Below are 21568 nucleotides of genomic sequence, written 5' to 3' on the forward strand. Positions count from 1 at the left end.
AGGAGCAGGACGGCAGTGACGCTGCGTCCAGCCACAAGTGACCAGCCTAGGACTGGGAGTTGGGGGCGTTAAGAGTGGGCTTCCAAGAGCGTGGGAGCTTGAAAACCCGGGTGAACAATGTGTGTGACAGCCACTCGTGGGGGAGGAGCCCTCAGTTCATCCCATTCTCAGAGAGACCCCCAACACGTTCAACCCCGCTTCTGCGGATCCAAAGTGACTCATTCTTTGTCCTGGGTGCCCCCACTGGGGGAACGCCAAAGCCCCCTCGCAAGCTGGACTCTGGATCCAGTGCCCCACCGTGCCCCTGGGTAGCACAGGTGGACACCTGGCCAGGTCGCCCACAGGGGTGGTGGGTGCTGGGCGGGACGCCAGGTGGGACGGGGCTGGCAACTTGGTGGGGGGCCAGGAGGGGTCCTAACGAACGCCCTCCCGCAGGGCGAGCCGCCCACCCCCCAACAGCAGGCGCACACGGCTCCGGGGTCGCTCAGTTTATTGGTAAAACGGGCACTGGGCGTGGCAAAGGCTGGACACGGAAGCCGGGGCGGCGGCGGGGGCGCTTTTCCTCTTAAAGAACTTCCACTGGACCTTGATGGCGAGCATCCAGTCGCTGACGGAGAGCCTCTTACAAGCGGAGGTGCAGACATGCGCCTGGCGAGGGGGCGGGGCGCCGGGACCGCGCCGGGGGCGGGGCCGGGGGTAGGGGCGGGGGCGGGGCGCGGCGCCGCCGGGGAGGGTCGCGCCGCGGGCGCCCGCGCTTCACTTGCCCGCCTTCTGCGCCTTCTGCGCCGATTTGGTGACCTTACCGGCGCCGCCACTCTTCTTCTCCACATTCTTGATGACGCCCACGGCCACCGTCTGCCGCATGTCGCGCACGGCGAAGCGGCCTGCGGGGAGGGGGCGTGAGGCGCGGGCCGGGATACAGCGCGCAGGCGCACTCGCGCCCCCAGCATCCTCCCCAGCCCCTGGCCCTGGGGCGGGACCCTAGCGCTGGGCACCGAGCTCTCTGCGCCTGTTTCGGGGGGTGGGGGGAGGGGGGCAGTGGAGTACGAGGCTCCTGTCTCCTTAGGTGGCAGGAATAACACACGTAGGACTCCGCCAAGGCGTCGCTGTGGGAATTCAGGGCAGGCTGGCGCGGAGTACAGTACGCCCTTTTAGCTATCTTGAAGATGGCCAGCAACCTTGCAATAAGGCAGCTCTCTGATATAGGTCTGTGGGTCGTCCTTGGGGTATCTGTGCGGCCGGCCAGCTGGAGGCAGGCGGCCAGTCCTAACTCTGCCACCAGACAAGCTGTGGGCCTTGGGTGAGTCTGCAGAGCAGGGTACCATCCCAGGCCCACCCAGTGGGGCCACCTGTGCTCCATGAGACAAAGACCAAGGCCGGGGGCCTCCTGCTAAGCTCTAAGCTGCAGCGCGAAAGTGCAGGACCCTCCGTCCACCCCACCCCCACAGTGGTCCTCTGCCCTTGGCCTGGATTGGCCACCACCCCGGGGCTGCCCCTCCCTCACCCCCCAGCTCACCGAGAGGTGGGTACTGGGAGAAGCTCTCCACACACATGGGCTTCCCCGGGACCATCTCCACGATGGCCGCATCGCCGGACTTCAGGGACTTGGGGTTGTCCTCCAACTTCTTTCCAGAGCGCCGGTCAATCTTCTCCTTCAGCTCAGCAAACTTGCAGGCGATGTGGGCTGTGTGGCAGTCAATGACTGGCGAGTAGCCAGCGCTGATCTGCCCAGGGTGGTTCAGAATGATGACCTGTGGACAGAGGTGCATGAGGCCATCAGGCACACGCAGGTGGGCACAGGGGGAGGGCACAGAGCTGGAGGAGGCTCCGCCCACCCCCAGGTCCCTGGGGCCCAGAGTGCCGACCATGGAGGAAGGTCAGTCTAGGGGGGACCCAGGCCCCCGGACCTGGACCCCGAGGTCCTCTTCAAGCATCTAAAAAGCCACAAGAGATAAACAACGACGAGGGCATGCTTTGAAAGGGCCAGCGGCCAGAGCAAAGACGGGGGGGGGTGACAAGACAGGACTTAGATTATCATATTTCAATTGTATCTCAGTAAAGCCAATTTAAAAAGTCCTAGTCACATAAAGAGGTGACCGAAGAGGACACAGTGCAAATGTGGAGAATAAAGTATCACAGGCCTGTCCCAGGCAATAAACGGATAAAAGCGTTTTCAGGACCAAAGTGGGACCTCAGTGAGGCCAGGAGCACCGAGGCCGGGGTGCACCCCGCCTGCTCTTCCCACCTGCGCCCTCGGCCAGCTTCAGCCCTGCCCGGCCTCAGTGGCCCACTCTGCGAAGCAGGGGTCTCAGTCCTCCCCAGCGCCAGGCAGCCCCCTCACCTGAGGACAGCCCTGGTACTGGGGCGGGGGGCCCTGCCGGCCACCGGGCTGCCCACCTGGGACGTGAACTGGGCGGCCTCCTGGGGCGGGTCAGACTTGCTGTCCCCACACACGTTGCCCCTGCGGATGTCCTTGACCGACACGTTCTTCACGTTAAAGCCTACGTTGTCCCCGGGCAGGGCCTCGCTCAGCGCCTCGTGGTGCATCTCCACTGACTTCACCTCCGTGGTGATGTTCACAGGCGCAAAGGTCACCACCATGCCCGGCCGGAGGATGCCCGTCTCCACTCGGCCCACGGGCACGGTGCCAATGCCTGGGCCGAGAGGAAGGGGGCCGTGAGGGCAGGCTGGTGTCAGGGGTGCATTGTCCTCCCTGGCCGGTGGGGGGTGGCCACGTGGCGGGAGGGAGGGGACAGGGAGACCCCGGGCAAGGCGGACGCTGAGACGTTCAGACAGAAGTGGAGGCTTCCGCGCCCCGCCAGAGGAAGAAGGGACTGAGGAAGAGAGTTCCCAGAGCACAGGGAGAATGGGCAAGGAGGGGTCCCACCCTGTGAGGCAGAAGCCCTGAGCGGATTGAGGACCAGCCCCCCCAAGGTGGCCTGCCTGGCGCTGGCGCTGCTGTCCTGAGGGTCACTCCCAAAGGGGCGTGGGTGCCCCTGCACTTCTCAGGATCTGCTTATACTGTGTGGCTGCCCAGTGGGGGTCTGGTGCTCCCCAGAGTGGGGGACGGGGGGCGGTGGGGGCTCCAACCGGTCTCCCTGGCTGTGACAGAGGCTCGTGTGGCATTGCGGAGGCTGAGGCTGGTGGCTGTTCTCTGTGCTGGGTGAGTGTGACCCCCCCATCCTGCACACAGCCCCTGCATCTCTGCCACAGCCTCCTGGCTGGGAATCCCCCATCGCTGCCCCCTCGTGGGCCTCATACTTGTTTATGGTTCTATATCACTTCGTGACCAGCTTTTCTCACTCCTGGAGTGGATCGTGTCTCCCACAAGACAGGAATCTCCAGGTGGAGAGTAATATGTGACTCTCCCTGTGCCACCAGCTCCTGGTATAGGGCGGGGCACTTACCTGGAGGGAGGAAGACGCTGGCAAACTCGGGACAGACTGATGGACTGGCGGGGGGAGGTGGGTGGATAAATGCACTGATGGATGGATGGACGAATGGACTGATGAAGAAATGGATAATAGATGGGTCAGGGGTGGGGGTGGATAGATGGACAGATAGATGCATGGATGGAGATGGGTGGGTGGGTGGCCCCCCATGCAGCATGGGGAAGGGGCTGAAATAACCCGGCCCGGATGCTCCTGGTCAGGGGCCCATTCTCAGGCGGGGTCTGAGGGCAGAGCTGGCCAGCTGCAGCGGGCGGTGGCCACGGAGCCCTCACTCACCGCCGATCTTGTACACATCCTGCAGCGGCAGGCGCAGGGGCTTGTCTGTGGGGCGTGTGGGGGGCAGGATGGTGTCCAGGGCTTCCAGCAGGGACACGCCACTGGCGTTCCCTTCCTTCCGCTCCACTTTCCAGCCCTTGAACCACGGCATCTGCGCAGGAGGAAGAAAGCACCGTCCTAGAGCCCACGTGCCCCCGTGCCACCCCCCCACAGCCGTGGCCTCTGGGCCCACGGTTGGCTCACCCCTCCCTACGTGAGACCCCACGAGGGGAGCTCGATCCACGACATACAAGCCGGCAGCCCGGCCAGAAGGGGCGGCCCCCAACCACGGGTGCAGGGCTGAGTTTCCCCTGGCTCTCCTGAGATACACCCCGTGCCCACCTCCCTCAGTGTGGGCAGCTGCAGCCTGGCCAGGACTAGTGACCCCTGCTGGGCCAGGGGTGGCCTCTGGCTTGACCGGGTGAGGCAGTTGGTCTCAGGCTCCACAAATTCAAAACAACCAGGTCCCACTCATCACCTCCTACCGAGTCAGAGTGCCCAGGACATGGGCTTCCAGGAGCCACCAGCTTCCCAGCTGGCCCCAGAGAGCCAGCCCTCGGCCCTTTGCTGTCCCGGCCTGCCCTGGGCCTCGGGGAGGGGCCTGGGAGGCCCCGTGGCCTTGGCCCCTGGGGCAGATGCAACCCCACCACGCAGATCCCTGGAGACAGAGACGGGGCAAGTGGGCCTGGGCCCCGGCAGCCGCTGCCCCCGCAGTGTCAGCCTGGGGGGCGAGGGGGCGTGTCCCTGGCCAGAGAAGGGGCTGCAGTGGCTTCTGCCAGCCTCACGGGGAGGCTGAGCTGAGGGCAGAGCGTCCGGCCCCCAAGGAGTCTGGGGCTTCCAGCAGCGCGGACACCCACAGGGGGCTGGCACCGCACTTCCTCCTGCTGGCTGTCTGTGCCCGCCCTGACCCAGGGCCCTCAGGGGGAGGTCCGAGCAGCCCCACCGCTGCTGGGCACTCACGTTGGGCGAGGGTTCCAGCATGTTGTCGCCGTGCCAGCCCGAGATGGGCACGAAGGGCACGGTGGCTGGGTTGTAGCCGATCTTCTTGATATAGGCGCTGACCTCCTTGACGATCTCGTCGTAGCGCTTCTCGCTGTAGGCGGGCTCCGTGGAGTCCATCTTGTTGACCCCCACGATAAGCTGCTTCACGCCCAGCGTGTAGGCCAGCAGTGCGTGCTCCCGGGTCTGCCCGTTCTTGGAGATGCCCGCCTCAAACTCGCCCACTCCCGCCGCTACGATCAACACGGCGCAGTCCGCCTGCCCGGCAGGTCGGGCAAGGTGAGCCCAGACCTCGCCCAGCACCCAAGCCCAGGCGCCTCTGGGCAGCAGACAGGGGCCTGGGCCATCGCCTGGGCATGGAACCTGGGGGTCCCAACCTTAGGGGCAGTGTCTGTCTGTCTGTCTGTCTGTGTGAATGCCCTGGCAATGTCGGACTGTCCGGGGGCATTTCTGCCCACATTTCCGTGTCCCCATCCTGGCCTCTGTGTCTCCTGTGAAGGCGGCCCTGACAGTGGCTGGCTGTCCTTACAGGCACCCTTGCCAGGCTGAGATGCCAGGACACTTAGTTCTTTGGGGGGGGGGGGCGCGTGGTGACAAAGGTGAGGGGTCTCATGCCCTGGTGAGGAAGCAGAGGAGACCCAGCTACCGCTCACCGATTCCAGGGCCCCCCAGGCTCTCCTGAACGGCGCCCCCGCCCCACCTCCCGTGCCCCAGGCCCCCGAGGCCCCGCCCACCTGCGATGTGCCTGTGATCATGTTCTTGATGAAGTCGCGGTGGCCCGGGGCGTCGATGATGGTGATGTAGTACTTGGTGGTCTCGAACTTCCAGAGGGAGATGTCGATGGTGATGCCGCGCTCCCGCTCGGCTTTCAGCTTGTCCAGCACCCAGGCGTACTTGAAGGAGCCCTTCCCCATCTGGAGGGGTGGGGACGTGGTTCAGGACGGGACCGGGACTCGGGTCCCCCTCGCTACTGCTGGAACCCTGGGGCTCTGGACCCACCTCCGGAACCGGGGACACCAGGACCTCATCCATGCCCTGCCCGGGCAGGCCTCCTGCCGCCTAAACGGGCGCCACCAGCAGGGGGCGCAAGGGCCTGGGAGCAGCCTGAGAGCCGCCCTGGTTTCAAGCCCTCCCCTGGCTGAGGGCTCCCCTTTATCTGAAGCCAGGGTTCCCCCCACCGCACCCCCCAGATCCCTGTGTCAGCTGATGACCCCACTGGGCTTCAGGCTGTCCAACCAAAAAGCCCCTCTGTGATTTTTTTTTTTTTTTTTTTTTTAGGGAAAAAGAAAGAAAGAAATCAGATGAGGTGGTAAGGAAGGGCCTGGCTTTCCAGTTCTTTCTACAGCCGCTAAAGCTCCCCAGTGGTTCTGAGGCTCCTCCTCCACTCCCCGCCCCACCTGACGAGGGAAAACAAGGCCGGGCTGCCCTCTCCCAACACCTGTGCCAAGTGCCCAGTGAGACCCCCATGCCCAGGGTCAGGGCTGCGGTCAGGGTGGCAGCTGTGGTCACAGCCCAGCTGGTCAAAGCTCCCTGCCAGGGCCATGCACGGACAGGGCTCCGCCCTCCAGGGAGGCTGCCCAGCGAGGGTCCAGCTAGACCCGAACCAGACACCCTGTGAACACCCTCAGCCCCCCTCAACACCAGCCCCGCAGGGAAGAAGAGACACAGCTTTGGGGCCCAGGAGCATCCCCACAGCCCTATGAGCAGGGTTCAGCCCAGGCCAGCAGCTGCCCATCCCGAGCCCTGGCACCGGCCATCCAGGTGAGACCCCTCACAGCTCCCCAACAGGAGCTTCTCCCAGAGCTCAGGGGTGGAGGTAGGAGGCACAGAGAGCAGACCCCCACTCCATGGACACTTCCCACCCGTGGGTCTCGGACGCTTGAGAGGATCAGCTTCGAGAAATGGGGGGTCAGCCATCAGGGCCCCTCTCCTCCTCACCAGGTGACAAAGACTCCCCCCAAAAAAGGGTGCCACCCTGGACAAGCAGCCTGCCCCGGCCCAGCAGGAGAAAATGGAGCTGATGGGCTGGGTGCCCATCAATCAGCTATTAATAGCTGCTCTGAGTCCTGGCCCAGCCCTGGGACAAGCGAGGACAGCGCCACCTCCAGCCCCAGACCTCAGCCCCGGGGACACGGGAACCCAACTCTGGGGGCTCAGAGACAGTGACCTATCCCGGGAGAAATGCACCTCCAGCCCCTCCCCCGCCAGGGTCTGGTCCGGCAGGTCATCCCACCTCCCCCCCCCCGACCAGGCACCTCCTCAGAGAGGCTCCCCCAGCTGCCCCCGTGCCTTTCCCATCCGGATGCTGCGACACACACATCTCCCACATGGGGTCCTTGGGGCTCACGCCCCTCTTGCCCCAGAGGAGTTCATCTGAGCTATGTGCCCCAGGGTCAGGGAAGCATCAGCCCGGCTGCCCTGTGAGAACCCAACCTCATGGTGGAGGCAAAGGTGGGAGCCCCCCTCAGGGCTCACCTCGGCCGCCTCCTTTTCAAACTTCTCGATGGTCCTCTTGTCGATGCCCCCGCATTTGTAGATGAGGTGGCCGGTCGTGGTGGACTTGCCGGAGTCCACGTGGCCGATGACCACGATGTTGATGTGGGTCTTCTCCTTGCCCATCCTGCCCGGGGTGTGGGGAGGGGCTGGCACGACCTGGGGAGCTCTGGCTCAGGGCAAGGGGCACGCTGAGCAGTGACTCTGTGGGTCGAGGTGGGGAGCAAAGGTGATGGGGGGCCTCAGAGAGAAGCCCAGCAAAGCCCTGCCCTGCACAGGTTGGGAGCACACCCTGAGCACAGTCCGGGCCCCCAGGGCCGGAGCCAGGTCTCCGTGTTTAGCTGAGCAGAGCCCGGGGGCAAAAGCCCAAACAGTCCAGTAGCCGTACACGTCTGAGTGCTGTGCCTACAGAGCCCCCCCACCCTGAGAGAGGCTAACCCCATCCGGAGACACCGAGGAGCACCAGCCTGGTGAGCCCCGTGACCAGTCAGGAGCCTGGCGATGAGTCACCCTGCCCCTCTCTCCAGTGCCCTGTCCCCGGTGCTTGCTCCCAACCCACGGCCTTGGGCTGGGACACCGCACCCACCCGATCCCAGCCCCCACCCCCCGCCCCGCAGAGCTGCCACGGTGGAGAGACGGTCAGTGCTTCCCACTCCCCTCCTCGAGCAGGGACGGCGCCATCTTCCCCTCATCCCTGCCCAGCAGGCTGGCACCGGAGAGACAGCCTGGCCCAGAGCTCAAGCAGGGCGATGCGGTGCCCAGATCAGGGACCCAGAATAGCTCGGGCCCCCCCCCCAGGGTCTGGACGGGGGCAGGCAGTAGGGCAGGGAGGTGGGGGTCCCTGCTGGGTCCAGAGCAGGGAGAATCTGGCCCCAGCAGCCAAGCTCAGCAGATGCCAGACAGAGATGCCCTCAGACTGGTGGGGGCAGAGGGCAATACCCTCCCCCTTCCCTCTGGTCACAGGGTCACAGCCCCTGCCTCATCCTGGAGGTCAATGGAGAAACCTAGGCAGCCCGTGGGGGGGCAGGTGGCTGGGGAAGGGAAAGCGGGAGAAAGCGGCGCACCCCAGGGTGCGGACCCCAGGGTGCGGACACCGCCCGCCCGGGCGGAGGCGGGGTGGCAAGGACCCCTCAGGTCTCACAGCCTCCCCTCCCCCTCTACGTCGGGGGGGCACCCCCAGCGCCCACCCTCACCAGCCCCCAGCGCTGACGACCCTTCCCGAACCCCACAGGGCCGCCCCCACGGCGATCCCAAGGTCACGGCTGCAGGTTGATCGCCACCGCCCAGGAGACTCGGCCCCGCCGCGGCAGCCCCGTAAACAAGCGCTACCGCGGCGCCCCCACCCCACCCAGGGCCGCCCGGGGGACTGACCCCGGTGCTGGGTCTGGAGTCCCCGGGCGGGCAGCCGATCTCCTCGGGGAGCAGCGCAGCCTCGCCAGGCGCCGGGCCGACCAGTCTCTGCGCCTGGGACTGGTCCCCGTGGAAGGGACCCTCTGCGGAAAGCTGGGGGCGGGGGTGGGGACCCGGAGGCCCAGCGTCCTTACCCGGAGCCGAGGTCTCAGCCAGAGGGACTGGCGGCGCCGGCGCCGGCGGTTTTATCTCTCCAGGAGGGGGGTCCACCTATTGACGGAGCAGGCGCAGTGCACTGCACCCCTGCAGTACGGCAATGCGGCACCGGCGCGGGCGGGGCCGGGGGCGGGGATGCGAGGGACGCAGGGATGCAGGGACAGCGGGCCCGCGGGCGCACGCGAGCGCGACAGGGACGCGAGAGGAGCATGTGGCGAGGGAGGGAGCTACAAAGGCGGAGACGAGACGCACCCGGAGGGAGCGCGGGCGGGGAGAGCCAAACAGGCGGGGGCGGCGAGAGCCGGATGCGGAGAGGGAGCCGAAAGGAGGGAGGCGCAGAGATGGAGAGAGGCCCGGAGAGAAACAGCTAGCGGCAGAGGGCAGATACCGCAAGGCTGAAACGCCAGGCTCGGGCACGCGAGGGGAGAGCAGCGCCGCGCCGAGCACAAAAAGACATTTGGATCAAAAAGGAGGTCCCAGGGAAGGGCCAGTCCGCGAGGATGGGGCCGGTGGGGGCAGGGGAGGAGCAGGGCAGGCCTGGGGGGTGGCTGAGGTCGGCGTCTGGGCGGCTGTCCTGCCGGCACCTGATTTACGTGGTGCTGTGTTCTGAGGCATCTCTCCAGGGTGGCCCAGGGGGTGCAGGCCCCCTGGTGGGACCCCAGAATCTGCTTCTTTTCAAGCCCCCTGCCCCCCACGTGCCTGTCACACAGGTTTGCCCCAGCAGGTCCCCAAAGCCAGGCTTCTGCACCCCGGCCCCGTGGTGTGGCACGGAAACTGTGGCCTCCAGGGTCCCCTCAGCTCGGCCAAGTGGCCTGAGGCTCCGTCAGCAGATCCAGTCAGCTCACTCTCCCTCCGAAGCCCTGGAAAGAACTGTTTTCCACCCTGGGCCCCTTTTGGTACAGGGAACACTTGAAGTCTGCCCCCAGAGCCCACTGAAATCTTTGAGGGCTGCCCTGGTCTGCACACATGGGCCGGGTTCCCAGGGACGTAGAGTTCGCCAAGGAAACAAATCAGCTCCCAGAGAGAGTCCCAAGCTGTGGCCCTGAGGCCTCCCCTCGATCTGTAGGAAGTGCGATGTCCCTGAGGATCCTGGGCAGACCAGGGCAATGACCAAAATGGGTTTCGGGTGGGGGGGGGGGGGGGATGGGTTAGTGAAGACCAGGGTCATGGCCTCTTCCAGGACCTCCAACCTTGTCAGCTCACCCATTACCACATCTCCCCATGGCCATGTCTCCATCTGCCTCAGAGCCCGAGGACACTCAGGTTAGGGTCAGGGTCTTGGAGAAGTTGGGGCAGGGTCTCAAAAAATGTGGGGGGGGGAGCAGCACCTCCTGACGGGGCAGCACCCACGGGGAGCCCCCAGAGGCGGGACCCCCAGCAGGTAAGGAAGTAAAGATGGGCCGGGGCAGTGGTTGGGTGCCAAGCAGGTCTCCCTGCCCCGTGGGGAGGGTCTCCCCAGGAAGGGAGTGTGTCCGCCCACAGACGGGGCACTGTGTCTGCCCACAGACCGGGCGAGAGGGGCTGGCAAGTGACCCGGCACTTCCTCGTCTGCTGATGCCATCAAACAGGAGCCAGGAATTAAAAATAAACGCCTGTGCGGAAAGCACGGCCCCCCCGCCCTGCCCAGCTGGCCTCTGTGTTCAATGTGTCGCCTTCTGCCGAAGCTTAGGCAGGATCTGGGAGATGCCGTGACTGACGGAGGCTGGGATGGGACGGACCGAGTGGGCAGGAGGCCCGGGTCCCTGTGGACGCCACCCCAACTTCCCCCAGGGATCTCCAGCTGCCTGAAGCCTCAGAGGGTGTTTATCAGACGCCCGCACAGGCCTGAGGCTCGCCTCTCTGCTCTGGGCTCACCCGCTGCTGTCGCCTGGCAGGAACCAAAGCGCACTGGGCTGCCTGCACCAGGGGCTGGGAGGCCGTGCTCCCCGGAGCAATGGCCACTGGTAGTGGAAGCCAGCGTCCCCCCCCCCCCAAGGACCTGCTCGCTGACCTGGGGCAGGGGTCTCCAGTGGTTCCCCCAAGAGGCCTCCGTGTCCCCAGGACATGCCCATCCGTCCTCAGCCGGACCACCTGCAGGGCCCTGGGAGCCCGAGCAACATGGTGTCTGGAGACACTGGGCTCACACAGTGGAGACACGGAGGGAGGTATGGTGCTACATAACCCCGACCAGCAGCGCAGGGCTGCACCACCGCGTGGCCCAGCTAACTGGTGAACACCTGCTAACTACTGAATAGTGTTTAATGACTACTACTAACTACTGATTCGTACTTAATAACCACTGAACAGCACTAAATAACTACTAGTCACTGACTGGTACTGAATAACTATGAAATACTGAGCAGCGCTAAACGCTATGCGATTCACTAAACAGCCACAGTCACCAAGCCTTGCGTGGCGGGGCTCCCAGGCAGCCTGAGGACCCAGGGACCAAGAGGCAGCTGGGCACAGAGAAGCAAAGCACGGTGCCCAAGGTCACACAGCAAGGAGGGCAGAGCTTGCGGAAGGCTTGGAAGGCCTGAGCTGGGGCAGCGGTACTTCTGGACAAGCCCGCCCAGGTCCCAGCTGTGCTCTTCCCCTCTCCCAGGTCAGGCTCCGCCCCTGTAGCCCTTTTCCCACGCCTGAGCCACTGGTCACAGCGGCCCCCGTAGCAGCCAAGGGTATGGGTGGGGGGACGAGCGAAGAAAGGGCTCCTGCTAACGAGGCTGGTACAGCCTCCCAGGGCACTTTCTGGGGAGCGGGCAGAGCGAGGAGTACAGGCCCCACCTTCTCAGCCCCTGTAGCTCCCAGGCCCAGACACGAGCTGTTTGGGGCGGGGCGACACAGACAGCCCCCTCTGTGGCGGGCAGGGATTTTCACGAGCCTGGGGAAAGAAGATCCAGCTAAAATTAACCGTTATCAAGCTGTCAGCCCTGGAAATAAACCCGCCTCCCATTGGCTGTGGGTGATGTCACTGCCGGGTTAATAATAACCTGCGAATGCAGAGCTTTCCACCTGTGCGTGTGCCTTCCTGGGGGGCCACGGCCCCAGCAGGTAGGGGCCAGCAACCCGGGTGAGGGTCACAGGGGCCCAGACAGCGGCCTGAGGGGGGGGCGGGGGGGAAGGAGGGCTGCGGCTGTCTCAGAATGACATCGACCCCTGGCCTCGGGCCACAGGCTGCCCCTGTCCCTGGGGCGTCGGTGTGCATCCTTACATGTGGGGTCAGTCGCACCTGTCTCCCAGCCTACCTGGGCAGCAGGCCCCTGGACGGCCTCAGGGACACATTCCCCTGCCCCCGGCTCTCCAGGCTGGGCACCCAGGGGACTGAGCTGCCCTTGAGGCCGCAAGTTAAGTGGTCTCCATGGTGAAGAGGCGCTCTTGGCTACCAGATCCCCTCAGAAGAGCAAGGTCACGGCCCCTAATCAGAGAAGGGAGCGGGGCCGGGCCACGTGCACACCAGCAAGACCCCAAGGCCAGCCAAGTCCCCACCAGCCTGCCAGCCCTGTGCTCGGGTTCTGGGCCGTGTGAAAGTAAGTCGGGGCCACTCACTGGACAATCCAGGCCCCCAAACACACCTCCTGCCAAACCCAGCGTGTCTGGGAGGGTTTGCGAGGTTGAGGCTGACCTGAGTCAGCCAGGGAAGCCTAGAGAGGGGGACACAGCCCCTCAGAGAGGAGGACGGTAGCTGGCCTGCCCTGCCCCCACCCATGCCCACCCATGCTGGGGCCACTGGAGCCATCGGGCCACCGGTACCTGCCACGCAGCAGGGAGCCGTCACCATGGTGAAGGAGCTGCGGCTCGCAGGCTCCTCCCCACAGGCTCTCACTCCCCAGGCACCCGGGGCGGGGGGCGGGCACCCATGCTTAGAGGGCAGTGGCAGCCATGCCTGCGCTAGCCCAGCTCCGCCTGCTTCCGGTGAGCAGAGAGGGGGTCTGGCGGGCTGGGCCCTGCAGGGTCAGGGGCTCCAGCCTGGTGCCAGGAAGAGGGAGTGGCCAGGTCCCCCTTTTGGCCCATTGCAGGCTGGGAGGCCAACCAGAGATGAGGGGGGACCAGCCTCTCGCGCCAAGAAGGGGCAGCCCTGCAGTGGGGCTGGGGACACGGGGGAGAACCAGGGGAGGGCTACAGGCTCACCAACCGCCGCCACGGTCAGCCTTCTCTGGGCCCAGGAGAAAGAAGGGAGCAGGTGGGCATTTGCTGCATCACCTAGCTTCTCCTGCACCTTGCTCGGTTCCCCTGGGCCCCTGGAGTGGGGGAGGGAAAGGCCTCAGTGCTAAGCCAGCCTCCCCACCCCCAGGTTCAGAAATTTCCCTGGGGAACAGGAAGAGCCTTAGCAACTCTGCAGCCTGCCTTTTCTGCTCTTTGAACAGAGCTCCCCTCAGCTGGGCAGTTGGGAATAACCTGCCTCAGGAGCTGGCGACCTCAGGGGCTCTTGGGATGAACTGATGCAGGAGGCTTTGGGTGGGGAAAGGACCGGGCACCAAGGGAGACAGGGCTCCAGCCTGCCCTTGAACAACCTAGAGAAACGTGCACAAATTACAAACGTGCTTGACCGCCAGATCAAGAAATAGAGCGCTGCATCAGGCCCTCAAAGCCAACCGCTACCTTGGCCTCTCCCGCTATACATCGCTTTGCGTGAATGGAATGTGCCCTTTGTGTTCCTTTTTCCGGCTTCTCTCACCTGCCGTCATGTTTGTGACACGCGCCCTTGCTGCTGCATTTGGGAGGTGTTTGGTTTTTTTCACTGCTGTGTAGTATTCCATTTCCAGTTTTGAGCTACTGAAAACCCCAGCTTCGGCCTCCGAGCTTGCGGGGACCTCTGTGCTCTGCTTGGAGCCCTGCTTCAGGGCTGTGGTCAGACTGTCCCGGGGGAGCCAGGAGGGTGGGCCCTTGAGAGCTCACAGCCCTGAGGGTCCAGTGTCCACTGACTGGAGCAGCTGCTGCTGGACTTCGTCCAGTTTCACAGTCATTTCTGGACACAGGCTGGCCTTCCCGCCACTTCTCTGCGGTTGGAAGCAGGAGTTGAGTCCACACATGTCAACTTCTTTTCTGAAACAATTTCAAACTTACAGAAGAGTTGCAAGAAGGGGACCAAGAACGCTGCCTTATGCCCTGCGTCCACATCACTAATTCTTCATACCTGCCCTGTCTGCTGTACTGTTCTCTGTCTCTCTCTGTGTCCGCTTATATTATTGTCTCTGAAACATTTGAGAAAAGGTTGCATAAATCATTGCCTCGACCCCTTAATACTTCAGTGTACGTTTCCAGTTGATACAATCCCTCAATCTGCAGTCCAGCTTCTAATTGTGTCACTTGTCCCAGTGATATCGTTCGCAGCTGTATTTTTCCCAATCCAGGATCACACGTTGGCTTTGGTGGTCAAGGCTCTTAGTTTCCTTAATCTGAAACAGATCCTCGGCCATTTGTGTCTTTCATGACACAGACGTTTTTAAAGAGTGGAGACAAGCTGTTTTGCAGGATGTCCCTCTGCTGGGGGTTTTTCTCATGTTTCTGCATGAATAGATTCACACTTTATTTTTCCGGCAGGAATTCCACAGGAGCAATGCACGTCAGACAGGCAGGTGCCTGACGTCCGCTTACCCATCAGTGGGGGCGTTATCCTCGACCAACTGGTGGAGGTGGTGTCCACCAGCTTTCCCTACCGTGAAGTTACTCTTTCTCCCTTTGTGATGATTAAATACTTAATGAGGATGTACTTTGGATTCGAGAAGTATCCTTTTCCTCGTTAAAATCCCTCTCAACTCAGCACTCATGGAGAATTCTTAACTGAATCAATTTTACTGTGATGGTTGTGTTCTTAAGTTATTTATATATTTTTATTTTTGAGTTATACAGAAAATTGACTTTTTGAAAGATGTACAGTTCTGTGAATGTTAGCACAGGTACAGACTCCTGTAGCCACATCAATTGGGACACAGAATCCCCCAAGACCCTAAAAATCTCCCCTGTGCTCACCCTTTATACTCACCTCTTCCTCCTACTCAGAGTCACGGATCTCTTCCCCATCACCATAGCTTTGTCTTCTTGAGAATGTCATGTAAATGGAAGCCTACAGTGTGTTATCTTTTGGGTCCGGCTTTTCTTTTTTTAAAGTGTTTTTTTTTTTTCCCCCATTTATTTATTTATTTATTTTCGGCCGCGTTGGGTCTTCCTTGCTGCACACGGGCTTTCTCTGGTTGCGGCGAGCGGGGGCTACTCTTCGTTGTGGTGCGCGGGCTTCTCATCGCAGTGGCTTCTCTTTGTTGCAGAGCACGGGCTCCAGGCATGCAGGCTTCAGTAGTTGTGGCACACGGGCTCAGTAGTTGCGGCGCACGGGCTTGGTTGCTCCGTGGCATGTGGGATCTTCTCGGACCAGGGCTCAAACCCATGTCCCCTGCACTGGCAGGCAGATTCTTTTTTTTTTTTTTAACATATTTATTGGAGTATAATTGCCTTACAATGGTGTGTTAGTTGCTGCTGTATAACAAAGTGAATCAGCTATACATACACATATATCCCCATATCTCCTCCTTCTTGCGGCAGGTGGATTCTTAACCACTGCGCCACCAGGGAGGTCCCAGGTCCGGCTTCTTTCATTCAGCATAATGCTTTGAGAGTCACCCAGGTGATTACGTGTTTCAGTGGTTCGTTCCTTTTTAACAATGAATGGTATTCCACGTATGGATGGACCGCAATCTGCTTATCCTTCACCCACTAGGTGATGTTTGGGTTGTTTCCAGTCTTGGCAGTTATGAATAAAGCCACCATAGACATTCGTGTACAGGTTTTTGCGAACGTAAGTTTGAATTTCTCTTGGACAAATGCCCAGAAGTGGGATTGATCATTTGTCAGGCGTGTGACTCACTTTTTAAGAAACGGCCACACTGGTCTCCAGAGTACTGGTACCATTTCACTGCCACGGCAGCTTGTGAGAGTTCCAGTTGCTCCACGCCCTCAACAGCACTTGTTCTTGTCAGTCTCTTGTTGGAAATTTTGTTTTAGCTCTTCTAATGGGCGTGCGATGCTATCCCATCCTGGTTTTGATTCCATTTCTCTTATAACTGATGACGTTGAAGAACTTTCCCTGTGCTGAATGGTGCGTTCTCTTTAGTGAAGTTCCATTCAGGTCTCTTATCCTTTATTGAGCTTTATTGAGGTGTCATTTACATGCCATAAAGTCAGTCCGTGTAAAGTACATAGAAAGCGCAATGCCGTGGCTTCTAGTGGATTTGGAGTTGTGCAACCACCATCGTTAATCTAATTTCTGAACATTTTTATCACCCCAGAAAGAAACCCCGCGCTATTCGGGAGTCACGCCCCTACCCCAAAGCAAGCCCCTGGCAACCACGAATCTACTTCCTGTCTCGTGGGCTTGCCTGTTCTGGGCATTTCATATAAATGGAATCCTACAGGATGTGGTCATTTGTGACTGGACACTTTCACTTAGAGTGTTTTCAGGCTCCTCCACATTGTAGCATGTGTCAATAGTACCTCGTTCCTTAGTTACACCATATTCGGCCGTCATTCGTCAGTTGATGGGCATCTGGGTCGTTCCCGCTTTTTACCTAATAGGAGTGATGCTGCCGTGAACATTCCTGTCTAAGCTCTCTGTGTGCGTATATGTTTTCACTTATGCTGAGTAGATATCTAGGAATAGAATTGCTGGGTCATCTGGTGACCGACTGTTTCCCACAGCAGCTGCACCATTTTACATTCCCACCAGCAGTGCAGGCGCGTTCCAGCATCTCCACGTCCTCGCCAACATTTGTTACGGGTCTGTCTTTTCGGTTACAGTTATTCTATGGGTCTGAAGTGGCGTCTCATTGCGGTTTTGACCTGCAGTTCCCGAAAGACTAATGATGTTGAGCATCTTTTCACGGGCTTATCAGCCATATGTATATCTTCTTTGGAAAAAATGTCTATTCAGAGCCTTGGCCCAATCTTTCAGTGGGTTGTTTATTTTCTTAGTGTGGAGCTTTGAGAGCTCTTTGTGTATTCTGAATACAAGGCCTTCATCAGATATTTGACTTGCAAATACTTTCTCCCTGTCTGCAGCTTGTCTTTTTATTCACTTAACGGTCATTCGTAGCACAAAAGTTTTTCATGTTGATGAAGTCCAATGCACCCAATTTTTTCTTGTGTGGAATGATCCGTTGACATTGGCAAACCCCAGATCACAAAGATTTTCTCCCCTATTTTCTTCTAAAAGTGTTATAGTTTTATGTTTCACGCTTACATACAATATCCATCTTGAGTTAATTTTCACATAAGTTGTGAGATTTAGGTCAAGGTTCATTTTTCTTGCATATGGATGTCCAGTTCTTCCAGCATCGTTTGTCTAGAGATTATACTTTCTCCATTGAATTGCTTTTGCACCTTTTTCAAAGCGCCATTGGACCTATGTGTGGAGCTATTTCTGGACTCTGTTCTGTTACACTGATTTTTGTGTCTATCTCTACACCAACACCACACTGAATCAATTATTGCAGTTTTATAGCAATTGCTAAAATCAGGAAGTGTGTGAAAAGAATAATCTCTTTAACAAATGGTGCTGTGATAATTCTACATCCCTTTGCAAAAGAATGAAGTTGGATCCCTACCTCACACCATATACAAAAATTAACACGAAATGGACCAAAGGCCCAATAAATCTATAAAACGGTTAGAAGAAAACATAGGTGTAAATCTTCATGACCTTGGATTTGGCAATAGATTTTTAGATATGACACCGAAAACACAAGCAAAAAAGAAGAAATAGGTAAATTGAACTTCATCAAAATTTCAAACTTTCATGCAACAAAGGATACTATCAAGAAAGTGAAAACACAACCTACAGAATGGGAGAAAACATTTTCAAATCATAATGAGTAAGGGTCTAGTGTTCAGAATATATAAGGAACACTTACAACTCCGTAATAAAAAGACAAATAACTCAATTTTTAAATGACCAAAGGATATGAATAAACATTTATCCAGAGAAGATACACATGAAAAAATGCTCAACATCATTAGTCATTATGTACCTAAAAACAGACCATCAAAATACATGAAGCAAAACTGTCCGAACTGCAGGAAGAAATAGAGAGTTCTACACTAATGGAGACTTCAATACTCCCCACTCAATAAAGGACAGAGCAACCAGAGAGAAGATAAGGAAATAGGGGACTGAAATAACGTGCTAAACCAGCTAGATGTAACAGACATATGCAGAACACCCCACCCGACAACAGAACACACATTCTTCTCAAGTGCACATGCGACAATTTCTACAGTAGACCATGTGTTAAGCCCACAAATTAATCTCAGTAGATTTTTTAAGATAGATATCATACAAAGTGTCTTCTTCAACCACCATGGGATAAAGTTAGAAATCAATAACAGAAGTAAAATTCACACATTTGTAGAAATTAAACAACCAATGGATCAAAGAAGAAATCACAAAGAAAATTAGAAAATGCTTAGAGATGACTGATAATGAAAATACAACATATCAAAACTTATGAGACATAGAAAATAATAATGCTAAGGGTAAAATTTATAGCTATACACACTTACATTAAAAAACAAGAAAGAGCTCAGACTTCCCTTGTGGCGCAGTGGTTAAGAATCCACCTGCTAATGCAGAGGACACGGGTTTGAGCCCTGGTCCGGGAAGATCCCACATGCCGCAAGGCAGCTAAGCCCATGCGCCACAACTACTGAGCCTGAGCTCTAGGGCCCACGAGCCACAACTACTGAAGCCCATGTCCCTAGAGCCCATGCTCCGCAACAAGAGAAGCCCGTGCACCACCACGAAGAGTAGCCCCCACTCGACACAACTAGAGAAAAGCCCGTGCACAGCAATGAAGACACAACGCAGCCAAAAAATTTAAATATAAATAAATAATTTTTTAAAGTTTAAAAAAAATAAACAAGAAAGATCTCACATCCTCAACCTAACTTTACACCCTAAGGAACTAGAAGAAGGACAAACTAAACCCAAGGCTGGAAGAAGGAAGGAAGTAGTAAGATTAGAGAAGAGCTCAATGTGATATAGAATAAAAGCAGTAGAGAAAATCAGTGAAGCCAAAAGGTGGTTCTTTGAAAAAAATCAACAAAATGTCCTTTAGCTACATAGGCAAAGAAAACAAAGAGAGAAGATTCAAATTACTGCAATCAGAGCTAAGTCCTCGTATACATGGTCAAATGATGTTTGACTAGAGTGCCAAGACTACAGGGAAAAAAGAGTCTTTTCAACCAATGGTGCTGGAAAACTGGCTACCCACCTGCGAAAGAATGAAGCTGGACCCTTACCTACACTATATACAAAAATTAACTCAAAATGGATGGAGGACCTAAAGGTAAGACCTAAAGCTATAAAACTCTTAGAAGAAAACAGGAAAAAAACCTCCATGACACTGCGTTTGGCAACTATTTCTTGAATATAACACCAAGAGCACAGGTAACAGAAGAAAAAAGAATAGACAAATTGGACTTCATGAAAAAAATTTTTAATTTGCACCTCAAAAGAAACTATAAACAGTAAAAACGCAGCCCACAGAATGGAGGAAAATAGTTGCAAAGCAGATATCCGATGAGGAATTGATATCCAGAATATATATAAAACTCCTAAAATTCGGGCTTCCCTGGTGGCGTAGTGGTTGAGAGTCCGCCTGCCGATGCAGGGGACACGGGTTCGTGCCCCGGTCCGGGAAGATCCCACATGCCGCGGAGCGGCTGGGTCTGTGAGCCATGGCCGCTGAGCCTGCGCGTCCGGAGCCTGTGCTCCGCAACGGGAGAGGCCACGGCAGTGAGAGGCCTGCGTACCGAAAAAAAACTCCTAAAATTCAACAAGAAAACAAACAGCCTAATTCAAAAATGAGAAAAATACTTGAACAGACATTTCTCCAAAGAAGATATACAAATGGCCAAGAAGCACATGAAACGCGGCTCAACATCACTGATCGTTAGGGAAATTCAAATCAAACTACAATGAGATACCACATGGAGAGAATGTAGAGAAATATGACCACTTGTGCACTGTTGGTAAGAATGTAAAATGGTACAGCCACCATGCAAAACACTATGGTAGTTCCCAGAAATATTAAAAATAGAATTACCATATGATCCAGCAACTCTGCTTCTGGGTATATACCCTAGAGAACTGAAAGCAGGGTCTCAAAGAGATATTTGTACACCCATATTCACAGCAGAATTATTCAAAATAGTTAAAATGCGGAGGTGGATCCAAGTGTCCGCAAGCAGATGAATGGATAAGCAAAACGTGGCCTACGCATGCAGTGGAATATCATTCCGCCTGGAGAAGGAAAGCAATTCTGAAACAAGCTACACCACGGGTAAAGCTCGAGGACGGTATGTACCAGGTAGCCAGTCACAGAAAGACAAATACTGTGTGATCCCACCTACACGAGACACTTAGTCAAAATCATACAAAGACAAAGTCAAATGATGCTTCCGGGAGGAGGGGAAATGGGGAGTGCTCGCTTAATAGGGGCAGAGTTCCAATTCTACAAGACGAAAGAGCTTTAGAGACAGTTGGAGCTGATGGCTGAACAGCATCATGAATGTATTTATTACCACCGAACGCACCCTTCAGAATGGTTAAGATGGGAATTCCCTGGCAGTCCAGTGGTTAGGACTCTGCTTTCACAGCCGAGGCCGAGGTTCGATCCTTGGTCGGGCAACTAAGGTCCTGCGAGCCGGCAGCACGGCCCAAGGAAAACAAAAATGGTTAAACTGTTATGTGTCTCTTACTGCAATAAAAAAAAAATTTGGAAAAAAAAAGTAAGTACTGATGCGTGCTACAATATGGATAAATTTTTATTTATTTATTTATTTTTTTGCGGTACGCGGGCCTCTCACTGTTGCGACCCCTCCCGTTGTGGGACACAGGCTCCGGACGCGCAGGCTCAGCGGCCATGGCTCTCGGGCCCAGCCGCTCCGCGGCATATGGGATCTTCCCGGACCGGGACACGAACCCGCGTCCCCTGAATCGGCAGGCGGACTCTCAACCACTGTGCCACCAGGGAAGCCCGATATGGATGAACTTTGAAAACAGTCCGCTGAGTGAAAGAAGCCACACACAACAGACCAGACCACATGCTGTGTGATTCCATTTATATGAAACGTCCAGAATAGGCAAAATCATAGAGACAGAAAGCAGATTAATGGGGCTGAGGGGGGGCGTTGCTTAATGGATACAGGGTTTCATTTCGGGCTGGGGATGAAATGTTTTGGAACTAGATAGAGGTGATGGTTACACAGCATCGTCAACGTATTCAGTGGTTGCCACTAAACTGCCCGCTTCAAAATGGTTAGTTTTAGTTTACGGGAATTTTACCTCAATAAAAAGATTTGGGTATCGCAATTTCTCTATATTCTTATTTTTCAAAAATGTTTTAGTTATAGATCATTTGTGTTTCTGTGTTAATTTTAGGATCTACATCTTTTTAAAAATTTTGCTGAGATTTTTATTGGAATTGCACTAAATCTATATGTCAGTTTGGAGGGAACCGATGTCTTTACTGTGTTGGGTCTTCATTTACTTAGGCCTTCTTTGATTTCTTTCATTAGCTTTAATTTTTGGCCTACAAATCCTATACGTGTTTTATTAGGTTTATAGCTAAGTGTTTCGTGTCAGAGTGTCACTATTATAAATGGTATTTAAAAATTTTTCTGCTTGTAAAATCCCTAGTATGTAGGACTATGATTTTTGCCCACTGACCTTGTATCTTGCTAATCTCATTCACTCAGTTAGGCTTTTTAGAGAT

At 56.7% G+C, this 21568-nt stretch overlaps 1 protein-coding gene across 1 annotated transcript; it reads right to left on the minus strand.

Annotated features, from left to right (window-relative positions):
- Positions 1–473: 473 nt before the first annotated feature.
- On the minus strand, positions 474–8829 carry EEF1A2 (eukaryotic translation elongation factor 1 alpha 2). The gene is made up of 8 exons (XM_065893045.1): positions 8804–8829; positions 7242–7463; positions 5501–5680; positions 4728–5024; positions 3729–3879; positions 2398–2654; positions 1517–1751; positions 474–884 (listed from the first exon to the last, which is right to left on the minus strand). The coding sequence occupies exons 2-8, from the start codon at positions 7383–7385 to the stop codon at positions 757–759; spliced, it is 1392 nt and encodes a 463-aa protein (XP_065749117.1). The 5' UTR covers positions 7386–7463; positions 8804–8829; the 3' UTR covers positions 474–756.
- Positions 8830–21568: the final 12739 nt, after the last annotated feature.

Source organism: Phocoena phocoena, chromosome 15, assembly GCF_963924675.1.
Source record: "Phocoena phocoena chromosome 15, mPhoPho1.1, whole genome shotgun sequence".
Classification (NCBI taxonomy): Eukaryota; Metazoa; Chordata; class Mammalia; order Artiodactyla; family Phocoenidae; genus Phocoena; species Phocoena phocoena.